Here is a 20669-nt window from a genome sequence, read left to right as displayed (position 1 = left end):
CGCTAACAATTACCGAGTTCGTTGCACCGTTCGCGTTGCATGCTCGCCGTACTTATTCTCATCGGGTGCAGATCGCAAAACGCGCTGCGAGACACGTTTCGCGGCGATTTCGCAGGCCGCTAGATATTTCTAACAGGCGCACTCACGAATCGCACTCGATAATGTCCAACTATACACAATCCCAACAGGCAGCTGAAATAACACGCGACAAAAACTGGAGGTCCCGGATGCCTGCGACGGGTGTTTACTCGCGAATTTACGGCGCCGATTCGCAGGCGATCGCAGATTCCATCGAACGTGATGCGAATTCCCGAGCAGCGAGCGGGCCATCGATCGCGTGTTCGCATAATCCAGGAATCGATCAGCCGAGCATATTGCACTCCGCTCGTTAAGTTTTGATCCAAGATGAGAGAAAACGTACCGATGTGGAATCACTCGAGGAGCCGAAAGAGTTAATGAATTATTTTTATACTTTATCGAACAATTCTTTAGAACTACTTTCAAACTATGCCTATCATGAACGCGCAAAAATTTAAAATAATTTAAATTTAAATTTAAAAAATAAAATAATCATTATGTAATGGTTCGTGACCTGATGATCATTTTCTCATCAAAGCTCTCTAAATAGAATATAATCTCAATTATATTAATTTCAGAATTTAAAAAACATTATTTTCCTCATTGTACTTGTTTGTTGAACTTAAAAATACTCTAAAGGGTTAGATACTTCGCTGTCCTGACTGAGATAAACAACAAGGGAGAGCACTTGTTTTCGTGGCGAGGTTGCAGCGCTGGTTGCACGTGCACGTGATGCGTGCGGTACGAAAGTATCAAGAGGACAAAATGGAGCAAAAAGGAGCCGTTCGCTCCGTATTATACGGGCGCGGCCAGCCGCGTCAGTGCTATGTTGTTGCACTTAATGATCGACGGAAGCCGCATCGCATCGTATTCGTATTATGTGAGTGTGATTGCTACGCCTTTATTTAAAATATGAAATATGGAATAGAGAAATTTATATATATAATTCTTATCAGATTCTTTACCTTTCTCTTATCTTCAAAGCAAGTTAAAAATAAAGTAATATTTATGCAAAATAAGTTTCATGCTTTTTCAAACGTGTTTGAAAAGCCGAATCTACTCTAGCAGCACGAAAAATTGATAATTTTTAAGAATTTGTTTTTGAAGAATATTATAAATTGATCTTTTTGGTGTTTTATACATGTTTTTATCGATATTTAAACAGTACGTCAGTATTTTTACATCTTGAATATGTAGCTCTTTTTTTGCTCTTTTAAGCTTTTGCGTGTTCAAAAACAACAGTGACATGCTGCTTCTCGTATAATTATCCGAAATGAAAAAATTCGGTTTAGTTTTATAGCACAGGATGCTTTTGGAATATTGTAGACTTAATTAGAATTAAAAAACAAAATTAATATTTTTGTGATCTCCAAGAAATAAAATTTCAGCAAAATTGAAATTTCTAATTTTAAAATGGCACTATTTTGTTATTTTTCGATTTTATCTAATGAAATTGGCTTCGATATTTCCAAAAATATCCTGTGAAATAAAACTAGATCGAGTTTTTTCATTTCAGACAATTACACGAGGAGCATGTCACATGATCCAACCATGCATTTTTGAACACGTTATACAGAAATTCGATTCGAATTTCATTCAATATAGAAGTACTCAACATTTAAAAATACTAACGTACTGTTTAAACATTAATAAAAAATAAAAACATTAAAAAGATTTTTAATAATTCTAAAAAAAAGGAAAAGAAAAAAAACTTCAATTTTCCATGACTGCTAGAATGGAATTCTTAATAAATTTATACTTATCAAAAAATTAAATAATAATAATATCTCTTCGCATAGTCTTATATAATGCAAAGATGTCAGTTCTAAAAAATATCTTGCCTTACGAAAATTGCGACAATAATTCATGAAGAATGCACATCCTTGTCAGGATGTGCACGATAAATGCGACTAATGGGCTTTAAATTCTAATCAATTATACTGTAGCTATTTAAATCGGATTTTCTTTCGAAGTAGCCGTACTAGTCATTGGCGCCGTCACGCGTTTCTCAGTGTCGCGGTTATCTTTCATGGAAATGTCGACTCATATTTATGCGTCTTAATCGTTGAACACACGTGTTAAGACGGCACGAAACAACGAACCTGACAGATCGAACCGATTTAACCGGTATCGAAGGTATTAGTCGTCGAAACAATGTCGACCAACAATTCTTCGAGAGCTGACGCAAGCTAACTTTCTTTATTAATTCATTTAATTGGATTGAAAATAAAATGTGCAGGATAAATCCATTTTCATGGTCGCACTCTTTTAAATACACTATTCCCCAAGACTGTGCGATCGGATCTTATAAAAACCTTGCGAATTAGACGAGGCGATAAATGTGAATGCTACTTCGCAGTTTCGCTTTGCGAGTGAAACTCAATTATGCATTCCCTCACGCTAGCTTAGCATTAATTTATCTGTACCGAGAAATGTCTATCATTACAAAAATCATACTCAGCTAGTGTTATTATAACCCAGATTTCTATATCTCTATTAATCGCTTCTCTTAAGGAAAACTAAAGAGATGATTGATGTGGAGAAATTATAATGCAATTCGAACAAAAATTCAAATTTTTTATCTTCTTATATATATAGTTTATCTGAACTGTATTATTAAAGTACGAACAAAATTTTTATTCTAATTATATTAAGCATAAAATAAAAAACTAAATAATTAAGGAATAATTTTCGCACGTAAAATTTATTGTGTCCAATTAATAAATAAATACGTCTGTTAGAACCTTTAAAACATTTTTTTTTGGCGTGAAAATTATTCTGTTTAATCATGAAAGAATTTACGCGATTCGAGAAGTGTTGAAATTCATATTATCTTTTATCTTAATCGCGGGCAAATGTTACACATTCTGAGAATCGATAGCTAAGCTCTTTAGGGAAATTTAACGTCAGGAAGATGATCGCAATTTATTGGATTATCATGTCGCAATTTGCAAAATCGCGCACAAGAGGAGTCGAGCGAGGAGTTGTTAACGCGTTGCATTACAATGACACGACGTTACATAACTCACCGAACTGCGGATGCTTCGAATACCGATAATTAGGCATGTAATCGTCGCTGATGACGAATCTACCGACTCGCTATGGTAATTTCTATTTTTGTAACATTTTTTAAATTTTTCCGAACAGCAATTTTTATTCCATGTTGCAGGCTCTTGATCATTTGCACTTTATTAAATAACAAAAAAAGAATAAGAAAGGAATAATTTAAATAAATAAATCAAGATTATACCAATAAATTCGATTCATTAAATCTACCACTCGTATAATATATAAAAGTCATTTAAATAATCAAATACCGAATTAATTGTCACGTTTCCAGCTTATTTAGCAATTAATTAAGTCTCTCATCAATTCCTAATTAAAAAGATAAATATAGACTGCGCTTAACCTTTTTTTTTGTTTAAATTATAAAAATTACAAAGCATAACTTTCCTCACGCGCGCTCGTTTTATATGATTTTTGCTTAATTCATTTTTAATTTATTCGCAAGGCAGTTTGGCTCGACTCTAATTAATCTGTCATAGCCATCGGACGAAACAATGGAGCATAAAGCACATAAATAGCGATCGTCCGAGGCAGCCTTTCAATATCGCGACCAGCTATCCTCTCGCTGCCTCGACCCTTACCCGGGGAATCCCGAATTTCCCATAGCAACGTGACGGTGCACTCCATTACCCATGACCTCCGCGCCCCGAGCGCACCTCCGCTGCGCTGCCTCTGTATCTGCGAATCAATGCAGCTCCGTCGCGTGCATCCCGGCATTCCCCGAAACGCGGCCGTAGGCTAATTGCAACGGAAATTACGATGAAGAAAATCGTGCGCGCGTCCACATACTTGATGCCTCATCTCCCCGTAAAGCGCATATTCGTCGATATTCGTCGTCGCGACGTAAGGAAAGCCTGCATTTTCAACGTGCTCCTGACGTTCCCGTATTTATAGAAATTAAATGCGAGCAAAAGAATCATAAGATTTGCCCGCACTCAGTCTCAAATAGAGCAAATAATAAACGTTATTGACTCTTTTCGCGCGTTAAATGTTTGATGATCATCGTAATAAAATTTTTATTAGATGCACAAAACTTGAAATTAGATTGATGAATCTAGAATTGAATACAGTAGTAAATATGAGGAGGAATAAACGTCGACATATATTTTTGGTATTTTAAATGTCAAATATGTTTCTGATTTTTTTCAATCTTAATCTGATATTAAAAAATTCATACAGTTAGCGATAAATCATTGTGAGAGCTAAATAAAATTTTCAAGTATCGGCGAATAAAAAGATACAACGGTTAAATAAAATATATATATTCTAAAGTGACCAATCGAGCAAGATAATCGCATTTGTATTTAAAATAATTGAATTCACGTCATGGACCGATCGGAATTAACTTACTCATGGTGATAAACTAAGCGAATCTTATGTTAATCCAGATAATTGATAGATCTAAAAAATTCTTAATAAAAAGTTATTATAATTTAAACTGTATTATTACTGTTATTTTATGAGTTTCTCGATGAATCTCTTTATTGTCTAATATTTAAAACAACCAGACAAAACGTTATGCTTCTTTCATATGACAACTGAAAATCATTCATTTCTCACTGCCATATGAATAATGAGAGACAAAGTTCATATGTGACAGATTATCTGATTAATAAGCACGGTGCGACTTTTGAAATATGAAAATTAAAAATTGTAAAGGATTGCAGAAATATGCGAGAAAATCTACTATATAAAAAACGTATTTTTGATAAAAATTTCAAATTTTTATTTATATAAATTGCTTGCTATGAAAAAGAGCTTTCCTCGTTTAGTTACAAAGAATTTTATTTGATTAAAAAGTCATTTGAAATGTATTATATCGAATGACATTTTTTAAATATACGTCACGCACATAGTTATTTGAACACATTATTTTTATACAATCATGTCATAACATATCATTTAAGTATCATTTAATCATCTTTTTACTAAAATCATACAGAAGCATTCAGTTCATCAGTTATATAAGAAATTATATAAGGAAATGAAAAAAATTAATGGTAAGGCAACGTTTTCGGTGAAAGAAAAAAACTTATGAATAAACAATAAAAATAAAATGCAAAGTACTGATTATTCTAATAGAATGCGCATTCGCAAAGTACAAGAAAATATATTAAATCAAGATTAGTCATTAATCTCCAAGGCACGAGCATTTAAATAGGCGCGAGAGCAATATAGATTCGCATAAAGAATACTTAGAAAAAACTATAAAGATATGCAGTTATCGATGAATATCCGACGCTAAAACTAAGTCCAGACTTAATCATTTATTTCAATCTTTCAATATTAATTCGATGAGAATGCATTATTGATAAGTGTTGAATATTGGATATCTCGAGACAAATACTTTGAAGTGATTATAAAATTATACATTTATTTAAAACAATACTAAAATTAATTATTTTTATATTAATCGTTCTAAATCACAATTATTCTGTCAAAAACAAGATATAATCTCGAAGTTAATTTTAATGTCAAAAAGTAATATTCCTAATTCAAGATAAATGATTCTTATAAACTGAAAATGTTTCAAATAAATAAAAAATATACATTTGTGCTACATTAGAATATTAATGTTGCATTAATGTAACATTTAAATTTTTTTAAGTTGAGAAGCAGTTGAACTTACATTATAAAATTTGAGAATCATAAAAAAATATTAAAAATATACAAAATGATAAAAATTTGAAATCCGCAATGCCTAAAGGCTTGATATTTTAATTATTTTCCAATATTATTAAAAATAAAATTAATAAACGTATATTTTATCTTATATGCATTTCCGGATAAACGTCAGAATATAAATTTGATGGAAGAGCTTTAGGACGCTTAAGGACACGTCAACGTGAATGCATTGCTCGAATGTGCTCCGAAAGAGGGAACTCGCTCGCGCAAACGAGTTAATTTTAGTTTAATCGACCGACCCGATACGGAGAGCCGAGCGTACGAGCAGCGATGCCCGTACGAGCGTGCACACGACGGCGAATTAAACAAAGTGTCACCAAACGAACGCGTCTCAAAGACAAAACGCGCTTTCGATGACAAATACCGCATGAGCAATCAACGGAAACTATATCTGAAAAAATATTAACGAAGAAAAGACAGAAGATAAATATGCTATAATTTATATCATAAATTTATAAATATATATATAAACGCAATAATAAATTTAATATAATAATTAGTATAGCGAATTTTTAAATGTCATTTATATAAAACAAAAATAGGCTTAAGTTAATGGAGAGAAAAAAAAGAGCACACGAGAGAGAGAGATATATATATATATATATATATATATATATATATATATATATATATATGTTATATTAATAATAATTTCAAAATGTATAATGGACAAGAAGCTTAAAGAACATATATCAGAAAAAAACTCATCGATATGTTAAAAGATATTGTTGGTTGTCGGAGACAAATTATATAGCGATGACTGTATGTATATATATATATATATATATATATATATATATATATATATATATCGATAGGTTACGTGCATATCGCCACGAGCCTCATTTTCTCCTACCGCGGAGTATATTTCCGAGTTTTCCGACCCTTGGACAATGAGCAACATCATCGATGCCTAGGATGCAAAATCCTTGACAAGCGCAGCTAGTCAAGGCCGACATTTCATTATATCACGTCGAACGCGGCAGTGCGTTGAGAGAACTTAACGACTTCGGTTCTCTAATATCGGCCAGGAAACCTTGGCGCAACTATAAATTGGGGGTTTTTGGGTAACCTACTATTTATGTAGGTGGATTTCTTAATAGTTTCATGGTTTCGAGTTTAGTGATTGATCAGATTCTGATAAACTTACTTCTGACGAACTAATTTCTCTAGGAAAACTTTTAATAATAATTCCTAAAGTGTATAGTCTCAATTTAATTAAACTATCAATTTAATTAAATTATTATTTTATAATTTAATTCGAAACTTGATATAAGTATTAATTATTAATTAATTTTAAATTCAATTATAAAATGATAATAGACATAAAAATATTATATTTTTAAATATTTCTTTCGTTTTATTATCTTTGTCACGTCTTTTAAAAAGTTATTATTTCCTTTCATTAAATTGTCGTATTTTTCCGTCAATTTCTAATTGTTTGAGAAACATTTTTCAAAAATTACAAATCGATAAAAAATTAACATAAATTTTTCTCTTGCAATATTCAATATAATATTTTCTTCAACCAAAGAATTCTTCATCCTCTTTTCAAAATTGAACAAAGATTGATTTTATTTATCGGAAAAAAACAATCTCTGCCCTTTTTTAATATATTCTTTTTTTACATATCTACATGAGATCGATCGCTTTTCAGACAACGATTTACACCGCCCATGGATCTACATCGCTCGATTTCGATCCCACAACCTCTCGTTCCGGCCCTATTCTTTCCAATGGGTGATCCATATGCACATCAGCCCCCGAGGGAGCGAGGTAGCCGGAGTTATGGCGTATAGATCATCGCGTTGAAATCAGATAAACGGCGATGCCGGTCGGGCTCCAAAAAAAAGCAGGAAAGGCACTGTCGCAATGCAGACCTCCCCCCTTGTCACGATAAAAATGAAAAAGCGTCGTGCGATTTTCGATCTTTCCTGAAATAATTCCATCTCACGGTTCTATCGTAGATCATCGTAGATGCCGAGGTTGTTAAAATATTGCATGGATAAGATTGAAGGGATACTCTATCTACATATGGATAAGATGGGAAAATATACTTTCATATGCGATAAAAATATAGATGATTTAATTATCATTACAAAAGAGTAAAAAGATCGAAATCGTGTGATCTAAATCGTGACACTTATCGTTTGTTCACGGATAAAAATTCGTGGAAGAGTTTCTTTTCCGGGTCTAGAAATTATTAAAAGACACTCAAGATTGATTAAGATAGAAAGATAATGTATCTAAAGAAAGACAAGATTAAGAAGAGAAGGAGAGAGATATTGTATCTCTCTCGATATGGATAAGATCACGAGAGATATCACTTTTATATGTATCTTTTATATATAAATCTTTCTATAAAAATCTAAGACATATTAGCCATTTTATGGAACACTCTTGATATCAAACTTAAAAAAACCAATTGTCCGTTTAATTATAAAAAATATTCGTAATATAAAAATTTCTGATTTTCATAAATTAAAAAATTTCCCAAATAAAAACCTTGCGCTATTTTTATAAAAAATTCTGGTGGTGAAGAATACTTCTCGCAATTTTGCAATGCGGGTTCACATTTAGACTCGAATTGCTTCCGTAATAACATCAGCTGACATCGGGACAATTTTCCTTCGTCAATTCGCGGCAATTTACGTACGCGGTCACGTAAGAGCGATTTTCGCGAGCGGCAGAGGACTTCTCATTACAACCAACATCGTCTAATTAGTTCGCTCCTTTAGAAATACGGTAGTCTACACAATGAATTACGTCAGACTCGTGCATTTTTTCCATCGCTTTTATTCCCGCGGCCGACGAGATGACGTTGGGATATCTCTGCGAAACATTAAGCCGCGTGACTTGCGAGTCCGTCGACAGATCTCGGCACACTGCTCCCTTTTCGGCACGAACATTATAGTGACCGGCGCGAAGGTAATGTCGCGTCTCGAAAGAAACGCAATTTTGGATGCATTAGTGGCTAATCGATCCAAGAATGTTAGATAACTCAATGATTCGCTAAATTATTTTCGTCACGCGTTTAAATAACTAATGCTTAAATTCAAGTTCAAACTGTGTTGATTATATAAGCAATATATTTAATTTTATATATTGTTTTTAAACTAATTTTTTATTTAATTTAAAAATAATATATAAAATTAAATATATTTTTTATTTAATTTTAATAATATATTTAATTTTAAGATATATTTTTTATTTAATTTTAATAAAAAAACAGATATAAAAAAATATGCAATTCATTTTACACAATTTTTTTTCAGATTTATGGAATTTTTTTCCGATTTTGAATTGTAAGGATTTTGAAATTTTAAATGTTTAATTCCTTAAATTTTTTCTTTGAGATATTTGTACATTCTTTCCCTTGAATTTTATCCACATTTTTTACTAATAAAACCATTAAATTTTATCACTTTTGAATTTTAACATTCTCGAATTCTCAGAATTAAAGTTATATTTGTCATGAACGAAATTTGTCGAATACAGTCGCGTTGCATCTCGATTTGCACCGGCGCCGGTTAAAGTGCAACATATGCTGGTCGCATAAACGGAGGAAGAGAAGAGAGGAAGGAGGGCTTTGAGGTCGGTCGTTTGGAATTGCTCGATTAAGGCCATAGACTGCAGGGCCCACTATCAAAAGACTATCGCACGAGATATGTGCAGTGAAATGCAGTGATGCATCGAGATTGCCGGCACGGAAAGCATGTATCCGCCCAAGATCGGTAGGAAGCTCGAATGATCGACGAATTTTCGCCAAGTCTGCAGAAAAGTTCATCGGAGTTTCCTGATCATTTTTATGTTACTCGCTAGATTTCGATTATATGGAGATTTACGAGATAAAGATATGACTATAAAGCAAACAAAAAGTTACTCGTATAAAATATCAAAAGATTATTTTGTTTAATATAAGAATTAACAGCAAATCAAATAAATGTTGCGAGAAGGAAAATTTATATTAAACAGATTGATTAGAAATAATATATGCATAATTTGCAATCACTATTGAGCAAGTAAAATGAAATGAAACGATGCATAAGAGAAAAATTTAATAGTTAATATTAAAATCTGAATATGAGTATTATAAATAGTAAACAGATAATGTAAAAAATTAAAAGTACAAATTAATCTGTCTTAATTTAAATTTAACGCGTACGTGAATAAAATATGGAATATAAATTTTAATTAAATAATTGATTACTGGCAACGCATCTTTATTTCTCGCGGATGCAAATTTGTCAGGGAAATGGAGTCTTCAACAATTACATCGCTCTTGTGTGTGTGTGGAAGGGACGAAACGATTTTCAGGGATGGCTGGCGATAATTGCGCGGCCCAAAGCGCAACAGTAAATCGTACAAATGGTGCAGAAGAGAAAGGTTTTGTCGTTGGAAATCGGTCGATTAAGGCCATAGACTGCAGGCGGTGCCAATCAACTATCAAAAAGCTATCGAGCGTGTGAAATGAAGTGCGGTGATGTGCCGCGGATGCGACAAACCAACGCGGAAGTTACGGAAGAAAGATAAAATTGATATTATCTAGTTTTGCTATAAATCGTTACTAACCATCCAGCTATTATTTTGTTAGGAACAACACGTGTAAATACGTAACGTAGAAATTAATAGATAATATGTATAATCAAATATATATGAAGTTTTTTTTGAATAACAAAAATATAAGGAAAATATATTTCATTGTAAATCTAAACTACATTAAAAAAGCTTTTTTTATACTTCGCAGATAGTGAATATCTATAATAATAAAGTATATGTATGTGTGTGTGTGTGTGTCTGTGTACATTACTTGTGAAGTAAGAAAAAAGAAATCTTATTATGAGATGTATATATTTAAACATTTAATATTTTTAAAATATTTTTCCTGCCATTTTTATTCCCGCATATTTATGATAGTCTTTAAGTTAGTTATTATATTAAATAATAAAAAGGATAAAATGCATAAAATTTCACATAAAGCTAATCTTTGAATGAAAAATGAATTTCACTAGTAGATCAATATCTATCACTAGTAGAAAAATGAATTTCACTAGAAAAAACTTAATGTTCATTAAATAAATTAAAATACAGCGTGCGCGCATTTTTCCATAAATTAAAATAAAATAAAAATTTGATTAAGAAGATAAAATATGATCAGAAAAATAACACTCGTTCGATATAAAAGTGATGGATTTTCACTGTCACTGGATAATGAATAATGATCAAAGAGTGCAACCTGATATCTGCGATGACAAACTATAAACTGCATGCAATGACGAGATGTAGCGTGACCGATACATTAAAGACAATATAAGAATGCAGGTACCGGCTTTATAACACGATAAAAACGATTATACCACTATGCCTAGTCACAAATAATTGATTGAAGTCCTTGAAGTCAATGAACAGTGGCACCATTTTTAGCCATCGAGTGGTGAATTTAGATCGCGCTGTTTGACCCAATATTCGTTGCGTGATGTACCGTTGATCGATCGATCACTATCGCATACACGCACGAATTCGCAAACATTATTCTGCACGATGTGATTTTAAATTTGTCCAAAAATTGTACGGTAAAAATATAACATAAATATTCAAATTCTTCTTTTTGCTACCTATTTAAAAAATCAGTAAATTTCAAAATTCGTTATTTCACAGAGAAACATGTTTCCATAATTATGTTAATATCAAAATTTTAATCGTAAATATTTTCCAAAATACGAAATTCCCAATTTTAATTTTATCTCTCTGTTTCAAACTAAATAAAAATATGTATAACTCACATAGAACTTGCAAACTTTCTAACTTTTTTTAAAAAAACAAAAAATACATTTTTCATCAATTAATTTTAATTGTTTTAATCTTCAAAAATTTAACAAAATTTATGATTGACTATATTTTCCATATAAAAAATATATAAAGAATTTTAATTATTTCGAAAATTAAAAGAAATTGATAAATTCATTATAATTAAAAGTGATCAATAACAAATTTAAATTGTCTAAAAGATAATTATTGAACGAGCAATGAGAAAGTTTTGCAACAAGTCAAGAAGAACACGACTTTCGTTCTTTCATAGCGGTCAACAGCCGTAACTGTTGCGACATCGCCATTTTCACCTGCGCTGCTGCACATGCACCCTTGAGAAGCTAACGATGCATCATCCGCCGACACGATTTTCCACTATTGACTCGCTTACTGTGGTATTCTTACTTCCATTTAGCACATTGGGCGCTAAAAACTGCTATGCAATTGTGAATTTCAAATGTTAAATATGAAGGATAAATTAAACAGTCACATTTCTAGCGTTAAATATACAACTGAATAAATTTATAATATTCATGTAAAAATGTGTTAAAAATAACAGTAAACGAATAGGAACTTTTTTATTTCATAGATTGTTATCTATTTTCATTTATCAAGAGAGAATTTTTAATTTATTGTCTTTTAAAAATTTTTGTGGAAACTTAAAAAAACTCGATTTAATATACTCTTACATAAATACATCACTTAATCTTAATATCATTTAACTTGATATATCTCTTAATATATCATTTTTTTATAAATATATTTTAGTGAGTGATTTATATTTTAGTGAGTGGCATGCTTATGATAAAAATAGAAATTGTATATATGTATAAAGACGAAAAACGTGACAAGCGAAACGACAACGATTCATCAAGATCATCATAATGTCGTATGAAAATCTCTACATTCGTTATATGTGCAGGATATCGAATAAGCGCGTTATGCATTGACAGAAGAAGAAGTAGCTAGATTTCGATATTGAAAGTCGAGAAGCGGGAAAACTAGCAACTTGCTTGGTCGGAAATCGAGGAAAATAAAAAAAAGAGGAGCACAATAGGAGAATTCGGAGGGGAAAATGCAAGGCGCTTGCGCGACCAGCTCGTTTCCATGGCTTCATAACGTTTCGCGTAGCAACGCGAGGACTTTTGACCCCGTTCGATTGTCCTTCGAAACGGCTTCGTGCACCGAGGAAGCGAAGCGCATCGCGGATCCACGATGCCTTTTTTTTTTAGTCTTATTGCCTTACTGACGAAGTTGTCGATGCATCGCGATGCGCCCTTGGCTGCAGGAATCGCGAACCTACAAACTTCACGGACGAGAAATATCTTATTGCTATCTTTATTGCATATTTGCTTTTATCAAATTAATTACTTTAAAAGTTTCAAACGAGTAATTACTAAACCGCAGTAACAATTTTTCCTTGTTATTGTGTTTCTAATAAAAATAAAATGTTTATTAATATTTTTTAATTTTTGTGTGAGATAGATTTTCAAGAAGGACATGTAAAATATAGGCGATGGAAATTTATTTTTCAGTTAATTTTAAATAGACTTTTTAGTCAATTTTAAGTGGACTATAGTTTAAAAAAAATGAATATTGACATATAATTACTATGTTGTCGAAATTAAAGAATTAGAAGAGATAACGAAATACAAATGCAAATTTTTAAAAAATCTATATTAAGAAATATTTATATTTTTTTGGTCGCGTCAAAATATTATATAATAAAAAAATTATTTAATAAAATATTATATAATAAAAAATTAAATATTATATTATAAATATAATTATATATATAAAGAAAATTAATCTCTCCAATGAATATGTAACTCATATATAATAATAAATTATAATGCACATTGTGCGATATATGTATCTAGTTTTGTCTCTAGTCAATTTTTATGCTTCTGGAATCGTCCCACGTTTTAATGCACTTATGGGATTTACCTCAGAAAAATGCACAGTAAATTCTCCTCTCCCTCTCACTCTCTCATTCCTTTTGCGCGTATTTATTCCACGGAGGTATTCTGTTGACATCGGCCGATGATTTATACCGAAGCAACTGATCGCAATTTGGCATAAAGCGTGTCTTACGAATATTCGCGCGCGCTTTATGTTAAAGTACCAGGAAAATTTAACGGAATGTGCGCACACACGAAGGTGAACACGAGCAATTAAATTCTCTTGGACGTTCCGCGGAGCGTCATGCAAACGCTATGCAATGACTATGTTTAATTGTTTGATCAATTAATATTTCATCTTGTGCACCACTATAACTATCATGCGATCAATTAAACATATTATTATGGAATATAATTAAAGAGAGCACGCTGCCAAGATAAAAGAAAATAGAAAATTATTGTTTTTGAGTGCAAATTACATACATCCGGCACTTTCACGAAATTAAGAATGACAATGAGATATTAGTAATAAAGATATTTCATACATATATGTACACATGTCAATATATAAATAATCTATATTAAACACACTTGACTATACATATAAAAAAATTATTATCTTCTAAGAAAGACATTATTTTAAACATTGTTTCTTGTAAATATTAGAAAAATAAAAAGTGTACTTTCTATGAAGCCAAAAAGGGAGAAGAAAACGTCATTGATAATATTCAAAATATCTTTCTGCAAGTCAAAGTAAAATCATAATCGAAGTAGAGCGAATCCAGGTCAAACCTATCGTGACTATTATTTCGGAGAAAAAGAAAAAAAAATGGATTTGGCAGCGTTCGACAAACAGTTCAGCAATTCATCGTTCGATGCAAAAGCAGCTTCGCGTGGGCGTGTAAATGCGTCTTGCTCACTCGCTAGCTCGCTCGTTCGCGGCTTCATAATCGAACGCGCCGATTTTCAAGGATTACCACGTGCCAGCGCTATTCCTTCGTGTGTAAAACGACCACACTTCGAGCGTCACTACTCCCAGAGAGAGTGAAACACCTCGACCATATAAAACTGCCGTTGTATATGTCGCACACGCGCGAGCAAAGTTACGCCGAGCGTGTGCGACGATTTTTTTTTTGCAACCAGAACAGCAAAGCTGAAAGCGCAATTAACCCTTAGCGTTCCCAAAACCGGATCGCGCCAGTTTCCATAGTATTTTTAACTCTAAGTACACTTGTCATTGCATAAATATTGAAGAAAAGTTAATGCGATAGGATTTCAATATGCGCAAAATCTGCTGAGAGTCGAACTATTACGTATCATTTGAGTGTACTAGAGTTTATATTTAAAAAAAAGAAAGATCTATGATAATATATTGCAAATTTGCATTAATGTGATTTTTAAAATTGCTCATTCAAATCGACTGTATCCCCTATTAACATCTTTATTTGACTTTTAGTTACATAAGATCGTAAAATATTTATCGGCTCGATCTTCTTCCATATTTTCCTTGATAAAAATTCTATTAGCTACAAAGTTTATCATTAAAATTATTGTAACGGAAATATGACAAAAATCGCGGAATTATTTTATAGCCATTTATAAAGTTACATAACAGAGAGAAAGAGAGGGAAAGAAAAATGATATAATGGTAGTATATAAGCAATTAGATTCGAATTATAAATAGAAAATCATTATTAAATTTGCTAACGATATATCGAATAGTATAATCCAATCGAGTAATTAAACCTATTACTTGATATAATTATAGCGTTAGTTTACTTGTATGAAAGACAGCATGCTGAATAAGTCATGTAAAAACGACAAAAATTAAAGTAAAAACACTTGTTTTATTGCTGAAGCTTAAAGCGAAGATATACTCTACGTGCTGTATGAATAATGTTTAGCATTTTATCGCAAAGTATTTGTGCTTCGTATTTTATAGCCTGTACTTTTGTCATTGCTGTCATGACAAATATCAATAAAACTTAGTCATATAAGTTAGATTCGTGACATACGATTAGCAAAGTATATGCAATTTTGTAGTATTTGTTAGACGTGTGAATAAATATAAATGTAAATATGCAATCGAAACAAGCAGACAAAAATCATCAACATGATTGATTACATCTTTAAGACATTTGTTTTTTTTTTATGTATTTAACAAGTACTTTTCTTTGCTCATATATTTATTTTTATTTCTTTCTATTTATATGAATAAATAATTGAACTGGAGTAATTGATATAATGAGCATAATTTGATATAATAAACGGTCCATTATCAAATTAAATAAAAATTCATATTTTTCAAAATATTTAGCTAAAACCGAAAATATTTCAATATTTACTTCAATATTTACTTCATTTCAATTCATCTAATCAATAATAGAGCCAAATATAAAATATACTAAATTAGATCAATTATATATAGAGTATGAAAATAAAATATGCATCTGTGCATTTACCAAATGCATCTATAACAAACTAAAATATTACTTTCATATTCCAATTTCTATAATTCAGTGAAACATTGTCAAATAAAAAATGTGCTTTTTCAATTAATTTTTCAAGAAAAAAATTGTTTAAATTGTTAAAAATTGTTTTAATTTGTACAATAATTTTCTCTCTTCTCTTCTTTTCTTTTTCCAAAAATATTTTATTTATTGTAGTTATAATAAAAACAAAATAATCAAACAAATATAAAATATATTGGAACTAAAATATCTTCTTAAGACATGTTACTATTGAAATATAATTGGAACATGATTGTAATTGAATGTTCAAAAAACATATAATATTTTTCATAATGCTATTAAAAAAATGTATGTATGTACGTATATGTATAAATATACATACATACATATATTTTTTTGAGATTTCTTAATTATTTATTATATATATATTTATTATAAATATATATTTTTTTATCAATATATATATATATTTTTTTTAAATATATATTCCTTAAATATATCATGATGTATGACCAATCTTATATGTATTTCAGTTTTATGTCGAATCGTATAATCATTTGATTATGTTTCGATTCTGATTGAAACATAATTAATAACGATATGACAAAGATAACATATGAGAGATTCGCACGGGAATAGTGCCAAATTGAGAAAAAGACATGATACCTGCGATTGAATCGGAAATTTGCACTTTGATTAGGCACGGCCCTGAGCTCGTACGATGTCGAGAGGAGGAGGATCGGTGGGACCAGAGAGGGCTGCGGAGTTTCGGGAAAGAAACCGGCGCGGCGAGAACATGCGGTAGTGAAGGTGAAGGGGGACGATACCGCTCTTGAAGATCGGCGCGACTCGCCGGCGTGTTACTATGCTACAGTGCCGCCCTCGATGGTGGATCCACGCAAAATTCACATATGATCCATGCGAAATCCACACGTGATCCACACGTGCGGGTCTCGCGACGAGGGTATTGCTGCGATCTAGCGGACGCTCGCATTAACTTCAACGCACGTGGCGACTATTGTCACGTGACATCTTGCGCGACCGTATTTAAATCGTGCACAAAATTATAGGAAATATTTTTTTTATAATCAGATAGGACAACGTTTGCGTTCATAATAAACCTATAATAAATTCCCAGAAGAATTGATGTAAAAATATTTTTCATTTATGGTTCTTCTAAAATTGAACAATAAGTTGACTGTCATACCCAAATTTGTTTATAATGCAATTGCCTATACAAATCTATATATATATAAGATATTAACATTAAAATTTCTTTTTTAATTTATAAAAAAAATATCGAGAGCATATATTTTATATTTTGTGAGGAGAAAAATCTTTAGAACCATGCTGATAATACTATTGAGCAGGTCAAAGATGCATTACGTACTTCTATATATAGAAGTTTATGTGATTACATATCATACAAAAAAGTATGTCTGACACAAATGAAAAACACAAAATTTTGTTATATTTAATGATTCTAATAAACCGTCTTACCTTTACATTTGGTGCCTACTCTGCCGGTTCCCCAGATATAATCATCACCTGTAATAAAAAGATTACAGGTAAATATTTGTGTATTTTTTTTTCAAGATATAAAATTTTCTCAATTACATTAGAATTATTTAAAATAATATTAAAGTTTTGTTAAACTTTATTCAAAATAAAACTAAATATTTAAACTACACATTTTTGGCATAATATCTGACAAAATATTTGACAAAATACAAAATTGAATAGATATAATAAATTGACGAAAATTATTTTAATAATATAATAAATCTTTTTATAAATTGCAAGTTAATCTGTTAATTTAGTTTACTGTGCTATTGCAGTGTTACTTACAGTGCTTGCAGAGGATAGGCGTTACAAAATACACATCTATGAGGATGTGATTGTACGAGTTGTGTTCTGCACTCGTGGAATCGGCTACATACGCTGAAACAAGGAAACAAGGAATTAACAGATTTAAATTGAACAGATTTAAATTTACAAACAGATTTAAATTAATTTTCAATTATCGAAACAGATTTAAATTAAACAGATTTAATTTGAATTTTCAATTACCCAAACAGATTTAAATTAAACAGATTTAAATTTACAGATTTAAATTTAATTTTCAATTACCGAAAAATATGAAAATAATGTTCGCTATTATGACAGTATATATGTATTAAAACTGTTAAAATTTACCATACGGTCCATTGCTAAGCGTTACATAAGACGACTCTTCTTCATTGTGAGTGTCGAGGTACGGTGACAAGCTTCCTTTCAGCATTAGGGATTCGTCAATCGTATCTTTCGTATCTACACACAAAATTATACAAATATAAATAACATAAATTGTGGAAATGAAAAAGCATCCAAAAACAAGTTAAATATAATTTATAAAATAAAATTATTCATACCAGGCACAAAGTCTTCCACTAAATTCTGGAATCGTACACTAATGTGCTGTTTCCAATCTTCACAGATGTATCAGCAGGTGCTGTGTTTATGAAGGAATGATCACATCAGCAGATCGTCTTCATAGAAAAATGTATGTAAATTTACTCACTTGTTCGTCATACATCATATGTAGGAAATATGAATGATTTTGTGCAATACTATATCACGAAACATAATCTCTTTTGGCCCTTATGCATTCAGACTCAAAGCACTTTTTTTTATGGCTTCATAGCTATCAAGGAAGGCATTTATTTCATGTGCGATCTCAGATTACTTGCAGCTATTTGAGCATTATTTAGGAAGGCCGATCTTTATGTAATCGACGATATAGTTTATCTTCTTATTGGGCACATACGAATCTCACACATTGATTTGTAATTATTAAAAATAATGATTTGCTCTCTGTTAAAAAAATTATTATATTTTTATACACTGCTATTCTTTTAAAAATTATCTCTATTGCTGTACATGAAATATGTAAAATGCAGTGTGACAGTGTTATCCCAAAGATGTTGGTTAGCCAAATATCTTTGAGCTGCTCTTCAATAGCAATGTGATATGAACACTATGATAATTATTCATGCGTGACGATGCAACGCATCATAATGTTTATCATTCTCCTTTGCATTTCTTTCGTGGACATCCGCTCTGCAAATGTACTTCTTGCTTGTCACTATTTCTACGTTTCATATCCAAGATATCGTGAGCCTACGATGGTGATCTGCATAACACATAAAAATCATAATATTACAGATGGATCAAACAATTGTCGTTTCTTAACTAACAATAATTATTGTTTTTAACTAACTAATGACAATTATGTAAATATTATCTTATTCTTTTGTAAATTTGATTTTAAAAATATATTTGACACTTGGATTAGTAATAATGAAGTTAAAGATATTGCTCCATTGATTAAACAAGTTGCTTTCTGAGAAACAAAATGCAAAATCAAGATCATATTTTATACATTAAAAAAGACCTGTGTGTCTTATAATATTTACAATTGTTATATACGAAAAAAAAGCTCTAAGCTAACCTCTTCCACCTCTCTTTAAAGAAGAAACACAAGACTTCTTTTATGTAAAATACATGTCCAATGTTTATTTATTTAAGATTCAACAATACTACGATATTCTATCGATATCCTTAATTCAAATCAACATCACTTTCACTCGCCATTCGCCAGGTAACTGTCACCAGCTTAAGAAACATATACGAGATGCATGCGTGAACCGCGTGCCTCGACGAAGCCGTAAACGAAAGTTCACGTGCCAAATATGTGTATGGGAAAGAGAGAGATAAAGATAGGTAGAGAGAGATAGAGATAAAGAGGGAGGAAAAAAAGATCATAGCGCTCCGAACAAAAACGCTTACCTTACTCAACGTTGTCCCGTCGAGCGGAAGGCGATGGGAGCGGCGAAGGGGCGAGGTGGATACGCTTCACCACCTCGCCAACGGGAATCCTCGACGACGTGAAGCTCGCGACGCGGATACTCGGGTCGGCGCGCGTGAGCGACAGCTCGGCGACTCGGTGAACCTCCTCTTCTCGGATCGACTCCGCACTCGACGTTGACCGCACACGCCGGAAACTCGCGGGCGAGACCGTCGTCGTCGGTTACCAGCGACGGGAGTGCGCACAATAATAATATCGTCGATCGTGTCGCGACACGAACGAACACGGTTAGGCCAGCTTAGGCAGCTGAGGTCGCCACCGGTTGTCAGCTCGAAGAGCGTAGACAGAGAGAAGAATGAGAGGTGTCATGGCCCGCTTTTAGGTGATCCCTGAAAGCGATACGCCCTCTGTGGACCTTAAAAACGTGCACCTAAACTACGAAGCCAAGGTGCACGAATGTTCTCAGAGGGTAACATATAAGGTGCACAATTTTTGGTTCTATTCCGTGCTATGTGCACAAAATGTCGGTAGCACCAGTGCTGTATAGCAAGGTGCTTACAATATCAAATAAATTTTAATATAAATGAGAAATGACGAATTTGCGATCCTCTCACTCTCTCTCTCTCTCTCTCTCTCTCTCTCTCTCTCTCTCTCTCTCTCTCTCTCTCTCTCTCTCTATATATATATATATATATATATATATATATATATATATATAATTTTTTTTTTTGATATATGAATTTGCAATGAGCAGCGACATATTTTTTCTTAAGAACAATTATATGTTTTTTTTACATTAACTGATTCCTCTTA

General features: G+C 31.9%; 1 protein-coding gene across 2 annotated transcripts in view; it reads right to left on the bottom strand.

Moving 5' to 3' along the window:
• The window catches only part of Pi3k21b (phosphatidylinositol 3-kinase regulatory subunit alpha), a 60896-nt gene extending 40711 nt beyond the window's left edge, over positions 1 to 20185 (bottom strand). Inside the window, exons 1-6 of one of the 2 annotated variants that reach the window (XM_083094660.1) lie at positions 19838 to 20185; positions 18570 to 19181; positions 18421 to 18500; positions 18206 to 18319; positions 17858 to 17950; positions 17510 to 17557 (exon numbers count right to left, since the gene is read on the bottom strand). In XM_083094660.1, coding sequence (XP_082950786.1) covers positions 17510 to 17557; positions 17858 to 17950; positions 18206 to 18290 — 226 coding nt within the window. In that variant the 5' untranslated portion in view covers positions 18291 to 18319; positions 18421 to 18500; positions 18570 to 19181; positions 19838 to 20185. Of the gene's footprint in view, positions 1 to 17509; positions 17558 to 17857; positions 17951 to 18205; positions 18320 to 18420; positions 19182 to 19837 lie in introns of both variants that reach the window. The other variant, XM_083094659.1, reaches the window with a different exon arrangement.
• Between the last annotated feature and the right edge of the window lie 484 nt (positions 20186 to 20669).

Source organism: Camponotus vicinus, unplaced genomic scaffold (assembly GCF_025532165.1).
Source record: "Camponotus vicinus isolate PSW18456_S1 unplaced genomic scaffold, iyCamVici1.0 SCAF_3, whole genome shotgun sequence".
Lineage (NCBI taxonomy): Eukaryota > Metazoa > Arthropoda > Insecta > Hymenoptera > Formicidae > Camponotus > Camponotus vicinus.
This window is presented reverse-complemented; position numbering and strand designations above follow the sequence as displayed.